A 13,639-nucleotide genomic window follows, 5' to 3' on the forward strand; every position below is an offset into this window, starting at 1 on the left:
CCTATGGCGTTCTGCATTAGCATCGAACAGCCCCCGTGATATGCAGCTGTTCAGGGAAGCTAGAAACCATTATACACAGGCAGTTAGAAAAGCCAAGGCTAGCTTTTTCAAGCAGAAATTTGCTTCCTGCAACACTAACTCAAAAAAGTTCTGGGACACTGTAAAGTCCATGGAGAATAAGAACACCTCCTCCCAGCTGCCCACTGCACTGAAGATAGGAAACACTGTCACCACTGATAAATCCACCATAATTGAGAATTTCAATAAGCATTTTTCTACGGCTGGCCATGCTTTCCACCTGGCTACTCCTACCCCGGACAACAGCACTGCACCCCCAACAGCAACTCGCCCAAGCCTTCCCCATTTCTCCTTCTCCCAAATCCATTCAGCTGATGTTCTGAAAGAGCTGCAAAATCTGGACCCCTACAAATCAGCCGGGCTAGACAATCTGGACCCTTTCTTTCTAAAATTATCTGCCGAAATTGTTGCCACCCCTATTACTAGCCTGTTCAACCTCTCTTTCGTGTCGTCTGAGATTCCCAAAGATTGGAAAGCAGCTGCAGTCATCCCCCTCTTCAAAGGGGGGGACACTCTTGACCCAAACTGCTACAGACCTATATCTATCCTACCGTGCCTTTCTAGGGTCTTCGAAAGCCAAGTCAACAAACAGATTACCGACCATTTCGAATCTCACCATACCTTCTCTGCTATGCAATCTGGTTTCAGAGCTGGTCATGGGTGCACCTCAGCCACGCTCAAGGTCCTAAACGATATCTTAACCGCCATCGATAAGAAACATTACTGTGCAGCCGTATTCATTGATCTGGCCAAGGCTTTCGACTCTGTCAATCACCATATCCTCATCGGCAGACTCGACACTCTTGGTTTCTCAAATGATTGCCTCGCCTGGTTCACCAACTACTTCTCTGATAGAGTTCAGTGTGTCAAATCGGAGGGTCTGCTGTCCGGACCTCTGGCAGTCTCTATGGGGGTGCCACAGGGTTCAATTCTTGGACCGACTCTCTTCTCTGTATACATCAATGAGGTCGCTCTTGCTGCTGGTGAGTCCCTGATCCACCTCTACGCAGACGACACCATTCTGTATACTTCCGGCCCTTCTTTGGACACTGTGTTAACAACCCTCCAGGCAAGCTTCAATGCAATACAACTCTCCTTCCGTGGCCTCCAATTGCTCTTAAATACAAGTAAAACTAAATGCATGCTCTTCAACCGATCGCTACCTGCACCTACCCGCCTGTCCAACATCACTACTCTGGACGGCTCTGACTTAGAATACGTGGACAACTACAAATACTTAGGTGTCTGGTTAGACTGTAAACTCTCCTTCCAGACCCATATCAAACATCTCCAATCCAAAGTTAAATCTAGAATTGGCTTCCTATTTCGCAACAAAGCATCCTTCACTCATGCTGCCAAACATACCCTTGTAAAACTGACCATCCTACCAATCCTCGACTTTGGCGATGTCATTTACAAAATAGCCTCCAATACCCTACTCAACAAATTGGATGCAGTCTATCACAGTGCAATCCGTTTTATCACCAAAGCCCCATATACTACCCACCATTGCGACCTGTATGCTCTCGTTGGCTGGCCCTCGCTTCATACTCGTCGCCAAACCCACTGGCTCCATGTCATCTACAAGACCCTGCTAGGTAAAGTCCCCCCTTATCTCAGCTCGCTGGTCACCATAGCATCTCCCACCTGTAGCACACGCTCCAGCAGGTATATCTCTCTAGTCACCCCCAAAACCAATTCTTTCTTTGGCCGCCTCTCCTTCCAGTTCTCTGCTGCCAATGACTGGAACGAACTACAAAAATCTCTGAAACTGGAAACACTTATCTCCCTCACTAGCTTTAAGCACCAACTGTCAGAGCAGCTCACAGATTACTGCACCTGTACATAGACCACCTATAATTTAGCCCAAACAACTACCTCTTTCCCAACTGTATTTAATTTTAATAAATTTATTTATTTTGCTCCTTTGCACCCCATTATTTTTATTTCTACTTTGCACATTCTTCCATTGCAAAACTACCATTCCAGTATTTTACTTGCTATATTGTATTTACTTTGCCATCATGGACTTTTTTGCCTTTACCTCCCTTCTCACCTCATTTGCTCACATTGTATATAGACTTGTTTATACTGCATTATTGACTGTATGTTTGTTTTTACTCCATGTGTAACTCTGTGTCGTTTTATCTGTCGAACTGCTTTGCTTTATCTTGGCCAGGTCGCAATTGTAAATGAGAACTTGTTCTCAACTTGCCTACCTGGTTAAATAAAGGTAAAATAAATAAATAAATAAAATTAAGGGGAAAAAACAGACAAGATTAGAGCGTACGCAAACGACAATGACGAAGAGCACAGCTTTTGCCTCTGTCAAAAAAGCGGCAAGTGTCGAATACATGACGTAGAGCACCATTTAGTTGACAAACCGAAGATGGCGGAGTACCTGGCCTCCATTTTCGGAACAGAGAAAGACAAGTAGGTTATTTCGTCTTTTTGTGAAACTGCTGAAATAATAATGCTAATAAAATGGCTATTCTGTAGAACGTGCACGTTTTAACCCAAAAAGCTATCAGGTTACTTACAAATACGACTGCTACTGCACCCGTTGTTTTTCATTCAGACTTGTGTGGCTAGCTAGCGTAGCTTCCTGACTATACTGTAGAAGGCTAGTTAACTTGCTTGAATGGAGGAGGCGGCGGCTTGGTTTGAAAATGCGGCATGTGCTGCGTCGCGTCAGTATCCCTCCAAATCGGCCAGACTAAGCTAAATCAGTCTTTATTTTCTAGATCAATTTAGTATCAGATGTTTTACGAGTCAGTAGCTAAATGGTTTGCTAGTTAGTATAACCTCAAAGTTTGGTTTGCTAAGCTAATCTGCAGCTAACTAGCGTGCTACTGTAGCTAGCTAACTCTTTAGCATTGTCTCGAGTCGACTCCAGTGGCTAGGTTGGCTACTGCACAAGTATACACCGAATCATGTTTTTGTTTTCCATTGTAACTAGCTAGATGCAGCAACAAACTTAGCCATTTATCAACATCTAATTTGTTTACTTCCTTGTCCATGTTCAAGGGTCAATTGTTCATTCTACTTTAAAATTGGAGCGTGCAGACATGGGGACCGCTGCTCTAGGTTGCACAACAAGCCAACTTTCAGCCAGGTAAGCGTACTTCTATGTCTTGAATATGATTAGCTAGTTAGGGGTTTATGGCAAGCAATTGCCCGATGCTTGTGATATAGTCCACTAGAACGTATCAGGACTTCCTTAGGTTTCTTTGTTAGCTAGCTCGCGTTACTGATTATACTCACATTTGATTGTTTACTTGTTTGTGTGGAGATTGGACTTAACCTTGTGTAGGATCAAATAATCATTCATGAAGTACTGAAACATGCAGTGTTGTCAATTAGCCCTAATTCCATTCACGTGTGTAATGTTGCTTCCATGTTCCAATGGGCCTAGGTACATACTGCAATAGCTTCATGTGGAAGAACAGGTTGCTGAGCAGATGTAAAGTAGACCAAAATGTTTGCCGATCTGTTTCCACTAACCCTGTGCACGTTTGCATTTCAGATTCCACGATTGGCTTACCTACAGAAGTGTGTGTATATAACATTGTGTTCTGTTGCCTTTCAGAGAACCTGCATTATGATTGATGAGGATAGGCTTGGTAGCATGTCAATGCTTCTCAGTCAATATTTATCATCAGAAGAGAAGCAACTGCTGTTGGTAGGGTGACCACATTTTTAAAATACCCAAATGCGGGACAACAGCATGATTTTGCTAGACGTAGGCTATACTGTCCCACGAACGTGAATACATTTTTTTTTTGCAGCTGCACCAGGGTAATCGAAGCGCATGAAGCCTAATCTTTTTCCGGGCTCGCACAAAATTTGGTGACGCAAAAGAGGCCACATGTGTGGCTGTTATGAAAATCAGGGAATATTTGTCCAAGGAACCATTTCTGGTTTGTCAGAGAATTTTATACAGTTAGGAAGGAAGACTTAAAATGGGATTGAGTGAAGTAGCAGCAATTACGTTGAATGAGCAACTGAGTTATTATTATTATTATTAACCTTTATTTAACCAGGCAAGTCAGTTAAGAACAAATTCTTATTTTCAATAACGGCCTAGGAACAGTGGGTTAACTGCCTGTTCAGGGGCAGAACGACAGATTTGTACCTTGTCAGCTCGGGGGTTTGAACTTGCAACCTTCCGGTTACCAGAGTATGGAGTGCCTTACAAGTGTGACGAAATTACCTTCTGTCAGTCTAATATTTACTCTTGTAGCTATTCATCAGAAGCACACTTTCTGTAAGTAGTTTACTCACTGTCAGCAGCAAATCCCGAAAGGATTTGACATGTGATTTTTGGTTGACAATATGACATTGGCCTTAGTCTCGTCTTGCGCTGTGCAGAATATCAGAGATCCTCAACGATTGGAGAAGTGTTCAACGTTACCAGTACCACGGCCTTATAATATATCTTGTCAAAAGTGTAACATGACTACAAAAGAGACGGTTAAGAATGAATAGGAAATCTGACTTAAATACAGACATCTAACTTTTTTGTAAATTAGTGGTGTTTTAATTGAATTTAAATGTGGGAGTGTCCTGCACAATCCGGGATATGTGGTCACCCTAGCCACTGGTAGGCTAATGCTGATTATGGTATGCATGATGCAATGGCAGATGGCACAACCTTGATGAAATGAAGTAGTGTTATCCTGAATGGTATATATTTTCCTCCAACCTGGGTCTTTTGACTATGCTCACATGGACATGAGGCCAACCTGCTCCCCTCCTATAGACGGTTTGCCTGGCTCTTTGGTAGACATTTGATAGACACAGTGGCAGCTCAAATCCCCTGTCCTTGTGCTTCATTAAACAGCTCAGCCACTTCATATCGAAAGACTCAATCTGACCTAACCCTAGGTCTCCCAACTCAGGATAGTTGTGCTTGGCCCTATGCGAACCATGAGAAACAAAACAAAGCTTTCTATCAGTAGACTGATTGGATGATCCTCCTCTACCAGAGCATGTGGGCGGAGTTGAGCCGGTCAGAAATCCCGCTCATGGAGTGGTGCTTGCGCGGCGATCCACGTCCTTTCCAATTGCTCCTCTAAAAATCCGCTCTGCAGAAACAGAAGGGGAAAAAAAACTGCCGCTCCATTCGTTTAAATCACAATTTAACAAATAATCCTATAAAAATTGAAAGCTCCATGAAAGAGGTAATATGCCAGACCTATTGAGCCAAAATCATTTATGGCATATTGTATAGATAATGGAACCAAAATGAACAAAAGTTAGTTTATAAATACTTTGCTACAATAACACTCTTAGCTAGCTGCCCCCCTCGTTCCTTTCTGTTAGCATGTCCATGTAGTAAGTTCCCCATCATGCTTTCTGGATTTCTTTCAGGTTCCAAAATGATTTATTTTTTGGTGTCATTTTTTGTCCCTGATTTTGTGTACCCTATTTTGTCTCATCGCTGCCACTCCCCAACGAGCTCGGGAGAGGTGAAGGTCGAGTCGTGCATCCTCCGAAACATGACCCGCCAAGCCGTGCTTTTTCATACCCGCTCGCTTAACTCGGAAGCCAGGCGCACCAATTTGTTGGAGGAAACCCCGTTCTACTGATGACCGAAGTCGGCCTGCAGGCGCCTGGCCTGTCACGAGCACGATGAGCCAAGTAAAGCCCCCCCGGCCAAACCCTCCCCTAACCCAGATGACGCTGGGCCAATTGTTACGCCACCATATGGGACTCCCAGATACGGCCGGTTCTGACACAGCCTGAGATCGAACCCCAGGCTGTAGTGACTCCGCATCACTGCGATGCAGTGCCTTAGACCCGGGAAGCCACCAAAATGATTCTTTAGTTGTGACACTACATCACTGCAGTCTCTCTTGGTCCTTCTCGTCTTTGTAAGTCACCTTGATTATTATAAAAAAATAAAATGTAATGGAAATAAGTAGCATACTTGATGGCAGTAGCTAAAGCAAGGGGCTATAGCAGCACACAGGTAGACTACAAATGCATGCTGGGCTGGGCATGCCCTGAGCTCGGGAATGAGCGCTATTGGGAATCGGGCAAGAAGGCTGACGCTCCAGCCTTTGGAAACTCGCTGCACGCTCCAGTCAAATTGAGCTCGCTCCGTTCACATTCTGTCCTCTACCCCAACTTCTCTGAAATACAGCCCATAGATTCTAAGGAGAGATTCGACTCCTAAGTCAGTAAACACAATAGGGTATTTACGTCAGTATTCAGGGACCTAGACTCATTTGGAATTTACACAAATTTAATGATTTATCTCTTGTATTCTTGTCATCCCGGCAGACCATCTTGATTCAAAACATCTACCGTAACCCCCAAAACAGTGCACAGACGGCCGACGCCTCTCGCTGTAAGTCCAAAGATCTGTTAGCCTCAGGGGTTCAGAAATCCCTCCTTTTCCCCCCTCCTGCTCCCCATATGTAGGTCACGTAGCAGCCGAGCTGTGAGGGACTGCCTCACCTCTGTTAGCAGGGAACCCAACATTACAGTACCTCTCTCACACTTCGGCTACTGTAACTGCTCCTCCCAGTCCCCACCCCGAATGGCAAACCATTACTATCAGATAAATAAACAGGATGCTCCTCAATCTCTTTTGTATCGTCAAATATTTCTGTTTCCTCTGCCTCAGTCTTTGACCTCTTATACACAATCAGACCCTCAAAACATATTCCGTTCTGCTATAGGCTATGTTGACCAATTTAAATCCCAAACTACCTTGAGCACTATAAATGGGTAGACCTAGTTGCAACCCTCTACTGTGTGAGCAGTACCCAGTGTTGAGCCCTGTCTTACCAGAGCTGATGCCTCTCCTCTCACACAGGTAGGTATGGCTGTGGACTCTCATAGGAGACTCTGTCTGGGCCACGGTTCTGTTCTCTTCTGATGACTGACTTTCCAAACGAGGACCTCAGAACTAGCCAAACACCTCCCTCCCTCCATAGCCCAGAGATGGCTTCACATGTGCTTACTTAGATGACTTTTGTACTGTGGCCTATTCACAAACAGCTATTTTCTTTGGGAAAATGTGTTGGATTGAATGATCAACACATGAATATACCAGAGTCCTTGCTACTTCTCCAGTAACACTTGTCAGTAATGTCTCTTTTTAACTGGGATTACTTTGATTGGTTCTGAGTTCCTTGTGATTGCAGCCTCCTGTGAAGCCCTGGCAGAGACGTCTGTGGTCAGGAGACACGCCGTTACCTTCTCTTTCAGCATTTCAGATCACACCATGCACTCTGGTTCAGAGCAGAGTTCCATAGAGGGGACTAATGAAGCTAGTTATGGCTTCAAATGTGTCCATTGAGGAAGTATTAGCTGACCCAGTGTGTCCTCTTCAGGGCCTGTTGTAAGGAGCATGATACTTTAACTTTCTTCCCCCAAAACCGTTTTGTATTTCAGACCATTGCCCTGTTGAACATTTACCGTAACCCTCAAAACACTGCCCAGTCTGCCGATGGTATACGCTGTAAGTTCCCCCTACATTATATACACCAGATAACTATAATATCTACCTACCTACACTACAACAAAACCTCAATTATACTGTTATCTGGTGTACACCTACCTACACTACAACAACACCTCCATTATATTATACTGTTATCTGGTGTACACCTACCTACACTACAACAACACCTCCATTATATTATACTGTTATCTGGTGTACACCTACCTACCTACTACAACAACACCCCCATTATATTATACTGTTATCTGGTGTACACCTACCTACCTACACTACAACAACACCTCCATTATATTATACTGTTATCTGGTGTACACCTACCTACCTACTACAACAACACCCCCATTATATTATACTGTTATCTGGTGTACACCTACCTACCTACACTACAACAACACCTCCATTATATTATACTGTTATCTGGTGTACACCTACCTACACTACAACAACACCTCCATTATATTATACTGTTATCTGGTGTACACCTACCTACACTACAACAACACCTCTATATTATACTGTTATCTGGTGTACACCTACCTACACTACAACAACACCTCTATATACCTACCTACCTACCTACACTACAACAACACCTCTATATTATACTGTTATCTGGTGTACACCTACCTACACTACAACAACACCTCTATATTATACTGTTATCTGGTGTACACCTACCTACACTACAACAACACCTCTATATTATACTGTTATCTGGTGTACACCTACCTACACTACAACAACACCTCTATATTATGCTGTTATCTGGTGTACACCTACCTACACTGAAACAACACCCCCATTTGCCAGGAAACAGTAGCAATACCTTAGATTTTTTTTCCTGGGAAACATTTAGTTTGTTTTTAGTAGCCTGGACCTGAATTCAATGTGCCCAGACAACACCCAGATGCTATTATTCTAAAATTGACTAGTTTGCATGCATTTCTTGCTCATACTAGCTTCGTTGGGACTCATTTTCAGCTCCAGCCAGCTCCACTTTCATACTAGCTTCGTTGGGACTCATTTTCAGCACCAGCCAGCTCCACTGCCAGTGTTCTCAAACGCCGTCATTGAAGCTGGCTGATGCTGAGACACTGTCATTAAGGTTGTTGTTCCAAAGTGGTGTCATCTTAACGTATACACAAACTTGGCTTAATTGATACAAATCTAATAGATCACTGGCCTGATTTACTAAGCTGTTGCACCATTGTAATGTTTATCTGGGGATTTCCAGGGGGGATGAATTAACGGAGTTAAAATGGTGGCTATAGGATATGTGTGAAACGTACACAAAGTTAACTTGTATGTTAGTTTCATGGTTCAGCTTGGTATGTTGTCTATATATTCTCTTAATTAAGTCGTTGGATGTGAAATTGCACTGATGCAGATGCTTAGTGACTCTGCCTCCTCCGCCTAGCTGCTTTCTGACTGGTTATTTGTTCATGGTTTTAGGTGCCGTCAGCGATGTGGAAATGCAAGAGCACTATGACGAGTTCTTTGAGGTGAGTGACCTCGGCACGAGATACTTGTGATGTTTCACCTCATCTCTGCCAAACTTGCCTGTTGCGGACCATATCAACCTCCTCTCTCCCATTTACTTTTCACAACAGGATCAATACTGCTGTGCCAATATTGTCCCTGTTCACTGATGTGAAAGGGGCAGTATTTGTACAGTAGAGGATATGTAGTTGGGTAATGGAAAAGACCCTCAGTGAGTCTTGTCAGCCATGTAGAAACCATAGGTATGTTCCACATTGCAGATGACTTTGAAGGCTGATGTACAAATCGCCTTGTATCATAAATAACTACTGAATAATATTTGTAGATTGATTGAGAGTATTATTAGAATCATGTTGGTGTCGTTTCCAAGAGCAGACTGTTGTTTACTGCGGCTGCTTAGAACGCACTTAAAGAAAAGAGTCTAGACTAGTGGGTCTCTAGATAGTCTAATGATAAAAGGATCTAGTTATTCATTGGATCTCTAAATAAAGTGTTGGTTTCATGAGCTGAAATAAAAATATCCCAGGAATGAACCACACGCACACATTTGTGTACAATTTCGTTTACATCACCGTTAGTGAGCATTGCTCCTTTGCCAAGATAATCCATCCACCTGACAGGTGTGGCATATCAACAAGCTGATTAAAAAGCACGATCATTACACAGATGCACCTTGTGCTGGTGACAAAAGGCCACTCTAAAATGTGCAGTTTTGTCACTCAACACAATGCCACATATGTCTCAAATTGAGGGAGTGTGCAGTTGGCATGCTGACTGCAGAAAATGTCCACCAGAGCTGTTGCCATAGAATTGTATGTTAATATCTCTCATTAGCCACCGCTAATATCGTTTTAGAGAATTTGGCAGTACTTCCGACCACGTGTATGGGGTCGTGTGGGCGAGCGGTTTGCTGATGTCAGCGTTGTGAAAAGAGTTCCCTATGGTAGGCTTATGATATGGGCAGACATAAGCTACGGACTACTAACACAATTGCATTTTATCCATGGCAGTTTGAATACACAGCGATACGTGATAAGATCCTGAGGCCCATTGTCGTGCCATTCATCCACCGCCATCACCTCGTGTTTCAGCATAATGCACTACCCAATGTCACAAGAAGCTGTACACAATTCCTGGAAGCTGACAGTGTCCCAGTTCTTCCATGGTCTGCATACTCACCAGACATGTCACCCATTCAGCATGTTTGGGATGCTCTGGATCGACGTGTACGACAGCGTGTTCCAGTTCCCGCCAATATCCAGAAACTTTGCACAGCCATTGCCGAGGAGTGGATCAACATTCCTCAGGCCATAATTAACAGCGTGATCAACTCTATGCGACGGAGATCTCGCGCTGCATGAGGCAAATGGTGTTCACACCAGATACTGAAGGGTTTTCTGGTCCACGCCTTTACCTTTTTTTTAAAGGTATCTGTGACCAACAGATGCATATCTGTATTCTCAGTCATGTGAAATCCATAGATTAGGGCCTAATGAATTTATTTCAATGACTGATTTCCTTATGTGAACTGTAACTCAGTAAAATCTTTGAAATTGTTGCATGTTTCATTTCTATATTTTTGTTCGGTGTAGTTCTTAGTGGATCTTTTAAAGTGGGTCTCCATGGTGCTGCTTTACTTATCAACCAGTGATTGTTTTGTCACACATGACCCTAACCCCATCTTCTGACCCTAACCCCTACAGGAAGTCTTCACAGAGATGGAGGAGAAGTACGGAGAGGTGGAGGAGATGAACGTGTGTGACAACCTTGGCGACCACCTGGTCGGCAACGTCTATGTGAAGGTGAGGGTCAGAGATCCCATGTCAACCATGTTAAATTCTCCCTGCATCCATCTTCAGTGTGATTGCGTTAATTTGTCTGGAGAAACAGGAGAAAGTCCTGTTTTTATAGTAGCTCGTCTTTGGGTTCATCGGAGCATAAATCTGTCTAAAACATGGCCTCTCCTCTCTCTCTCTCTCTCTGTGTATAGTTCCGTCGGGAAGAGGATGCGGAGAAAGCGGTGATGGACCTGAACAACCGCTGGTTCAACGGTCAGCCTGTCCACTCAGAGCTCTCCCCCGTCACTGACTTCAGGGAAGCCTGCTGTCGGCAGTATGAGATGGGGTCAGTGTCCATCTCTCTTTCTGATGAATGTCTATACACTGCTGTGTGTGCCAGTCGGTGTACCTGCAACAGTAACCAGACGCCTTGTTTCACCACTGCATTCCACCATATTTTTCCAGTTCCACAATGTAATCAGTAGTCCTAAAACCATTTTCAACGTAAATCATTTACACCAAACGGAAAATGTTTTACACCCGAAAACTAGAGTTTCTATTGGACAAATTCAGAATCCTCCATGTTCCATTTTCTTCCTAATGAATACACCCTTGGCTTGAGGCTTAAGTTGCCACCTCTTATCCGACAGGAAGAATGTAGTCTTGTTTCCCTGCAGCATATAACTATATAACTCCGGCTGTGTTGGGAAATGGCATCCTATTCCCTATGGGCCCTGATCAAAGTAGTGCACTATATAGGGTGTCATTTGGGATGGTGCCTCAAGTGTTTTTCCATTGGAACACCCATTGTTTGCTTAAAGGCTACAGTTGAACTGTTTGGCTAACTCCAGCAGGATACATGTAGCTAGCTAGGCCTCTGCTTTGGAGTGTAGGGTGGTAAACGTGATAGTCAGTGGATACAGGTGGAGATTGGAAAAGCTTTTCTCACACGCGGTAACAGTATTAACCCCCTGCTTGCCTACCATCCACAGAGAGTGCACCAGAGGAGGCTTCTGCAACTTCATGCACCTGAAACCCATCTCCAGGGAACTCCGTCGGGACCTGTATGGACGCCGCAGAAAAGGGTAGGACGCATTCTAAGGAATGTTTGTATTCCAGGAAGACCTTGTTCTGTGTCACGGTGAACATTTGACTGTTTCATGGGATTGAATGGTGAAGCATCCAATACTGTACTTGGCAGTGGTGTAAAGTACTTAAGTAAAAAATACTTTAAAGTACTACTTAAGTTGTTTTTTGGGGGTATCTGTACTTTACTATTTGTATTTCATTGCTTTAACTTTTACTACACCACATTCCTAAAGAAAATGATGTACTATTTCCTCATGATATATTCCTTGACACCGAAAGGTACTCGTTCCGTTTTTAATGCTTAACAGGACGGGAAAATGGTCTGAATCACACAAAGAAAACATCCCTGGTCATTCCTACTGCATCTGATCTGGCGGACTCACTAAACACAAATGCTTAGTTTGTAAATGATGCCCGAGTGTTGGAGTGTGCCCCTGTCTATTCGTAAATGTAAAAATATATATATATGATTTGTGCCGTCTGGTTTGCTGAATATAAGGAATTTGAAATGATTTTTACTTTTGATACTTATGTATATTTTAGCACTTTACTTTTGATAATTATATTTAAAACCAAATACTTTTAGACTAATACTCAAGTAGGATTTTGCTGTGTGGCTTTCACTTTTACTTGAGTCATTTTCTATTAAGGTATCTTTTACTTTAACACAAGTATGACAATTGGGTACATTTCCCCACCACTGGTACTTGTGTAGTTGACTAAAGTAAAAGTCTCATTTTTAGTTGAGGTTTTTGAGTATTCTCTAGGCTGGTTAAGTTGTGTGCTTTGGTTCAAGCATTTTATTTCTCCCTTTCTAGCAAAGGAGGAGGTGGTGGAGGAGGAGGACACCGCTCTCGCTCGCGATCCCGGGAAAGGCGTTCTCGCTCCCGAGACCGTGGCCGTGGTGGCGATGGTGGAAGAGGTGGCGGACGAGACCGCGAGAAACGGAGGTCCAGGGACCGGGAACGTTCTGGAAGGTTTTAAGATGAGCCAAGACCTAATTATCCCCCTCTTCCAACCCCTTGTCCCCCCTCCTCCTACCTCTCTCTCCCGTGATGAAAAATGTGTGTAACATGTTGGAATCCTCGTTAATTTCATTTATTTTATCCCTTTTTTTAAAGACACAAATACAAGCTTCCGTTGCTTTCTCAATAAAACAGACTTTGTAGTGATTCTCTGCTGTGTCCTCTTTTGTTGCTGCAGTTGGACGGTGTTGGAGTTACAATCTATCAGGGATAAGACTGGGTGAAAGGGTTTACTGCACGGGTCGGGCTCTCCAACCATGTTCCTGGAGTGATACCCTCCTGTAGGTTTTTGCTCCAGCTCCATTTGTAACTAACAGTTTATCAACCCAGAGGATGGTAGCGCTCCAGGAACAGTGTTAGAGAGCCCTGGTATAGGCAATGAGCTTAAATCCCTCTGCATTTATCACACGTTTGAATGTAATGTATGCAAGTGTGGCTGATGTGAAATGGCTGGCTAGTTAGCGGTGGTGCGCACTAACAGTGTTTCAGTCGGTGATGTCACTCGCTCTGAGACCTAGATGTATAGCTTCCGTCCCTCTCCTCGCTCGAACCAGGGACCCTCTGCACACATCAACCACAGTCACTCACAAACTTGTTGTTCCCCTTGCTCTGCAAGGGCCGCGGCTTTTGTGGCGCGATGGGTACTGTGGTTGATGTGTGCAGAGGCTCCCTGGTTCGAGCCCAGGTTGGGG

The 13,639-nt window shown here is 43.8% G+C and overlaps 1 protein-coding gene across 1 annotated transcript; it reads left to right on the forward strand.

Annotated features, from left to right (window-relative positions):
• The first annotated feature begins 2,364 nt into the window (after positions 1-2,364).
• Positions 2,365-13,097, forward strand: LOC109885118 (splicing factor U2AF 35 kDa subunit). The gene is made up of 8 exons (XM_031817077.1): positions 2,365-2,511; positions 3,106-3,193; positions 7,486-7,552; positions 9,008-9,057; positions 10,759-10,857; positions 11,046-11,179; positions 11,826-11,918; positions 12,741-13,097. Exons 1-8 carry the CDS (start codon positions 2,468-2,470, stop codon positions 12,904-12,906), a joined length of 741 nt encoding a protein of 246 aa, XP_031672937.1. The 5' UTR covers positions 2,365-2,467; the 3' UTR covers positions 12,907-13,097.
• Positions 13,098-13,639: the final 542 nt, after the last annotated feature.

This window comes from Oncorhynchus kisutch, unplaced genomic scaffold (assembly GCF_002021735.2).
Source record: "Oncorhynchus kisutch isolate 150728-3 unplaced genomic scaffold, Okis_V2 scaffold930, whole genome shotgun sequence".
Taxonomy (NCBI): Eukaryota; Metazoa; Chordata; class Actinopteri; order Salmoniformes; family Salmonidae; genus Oncorhynchus; species Oncorhynchus kisutch.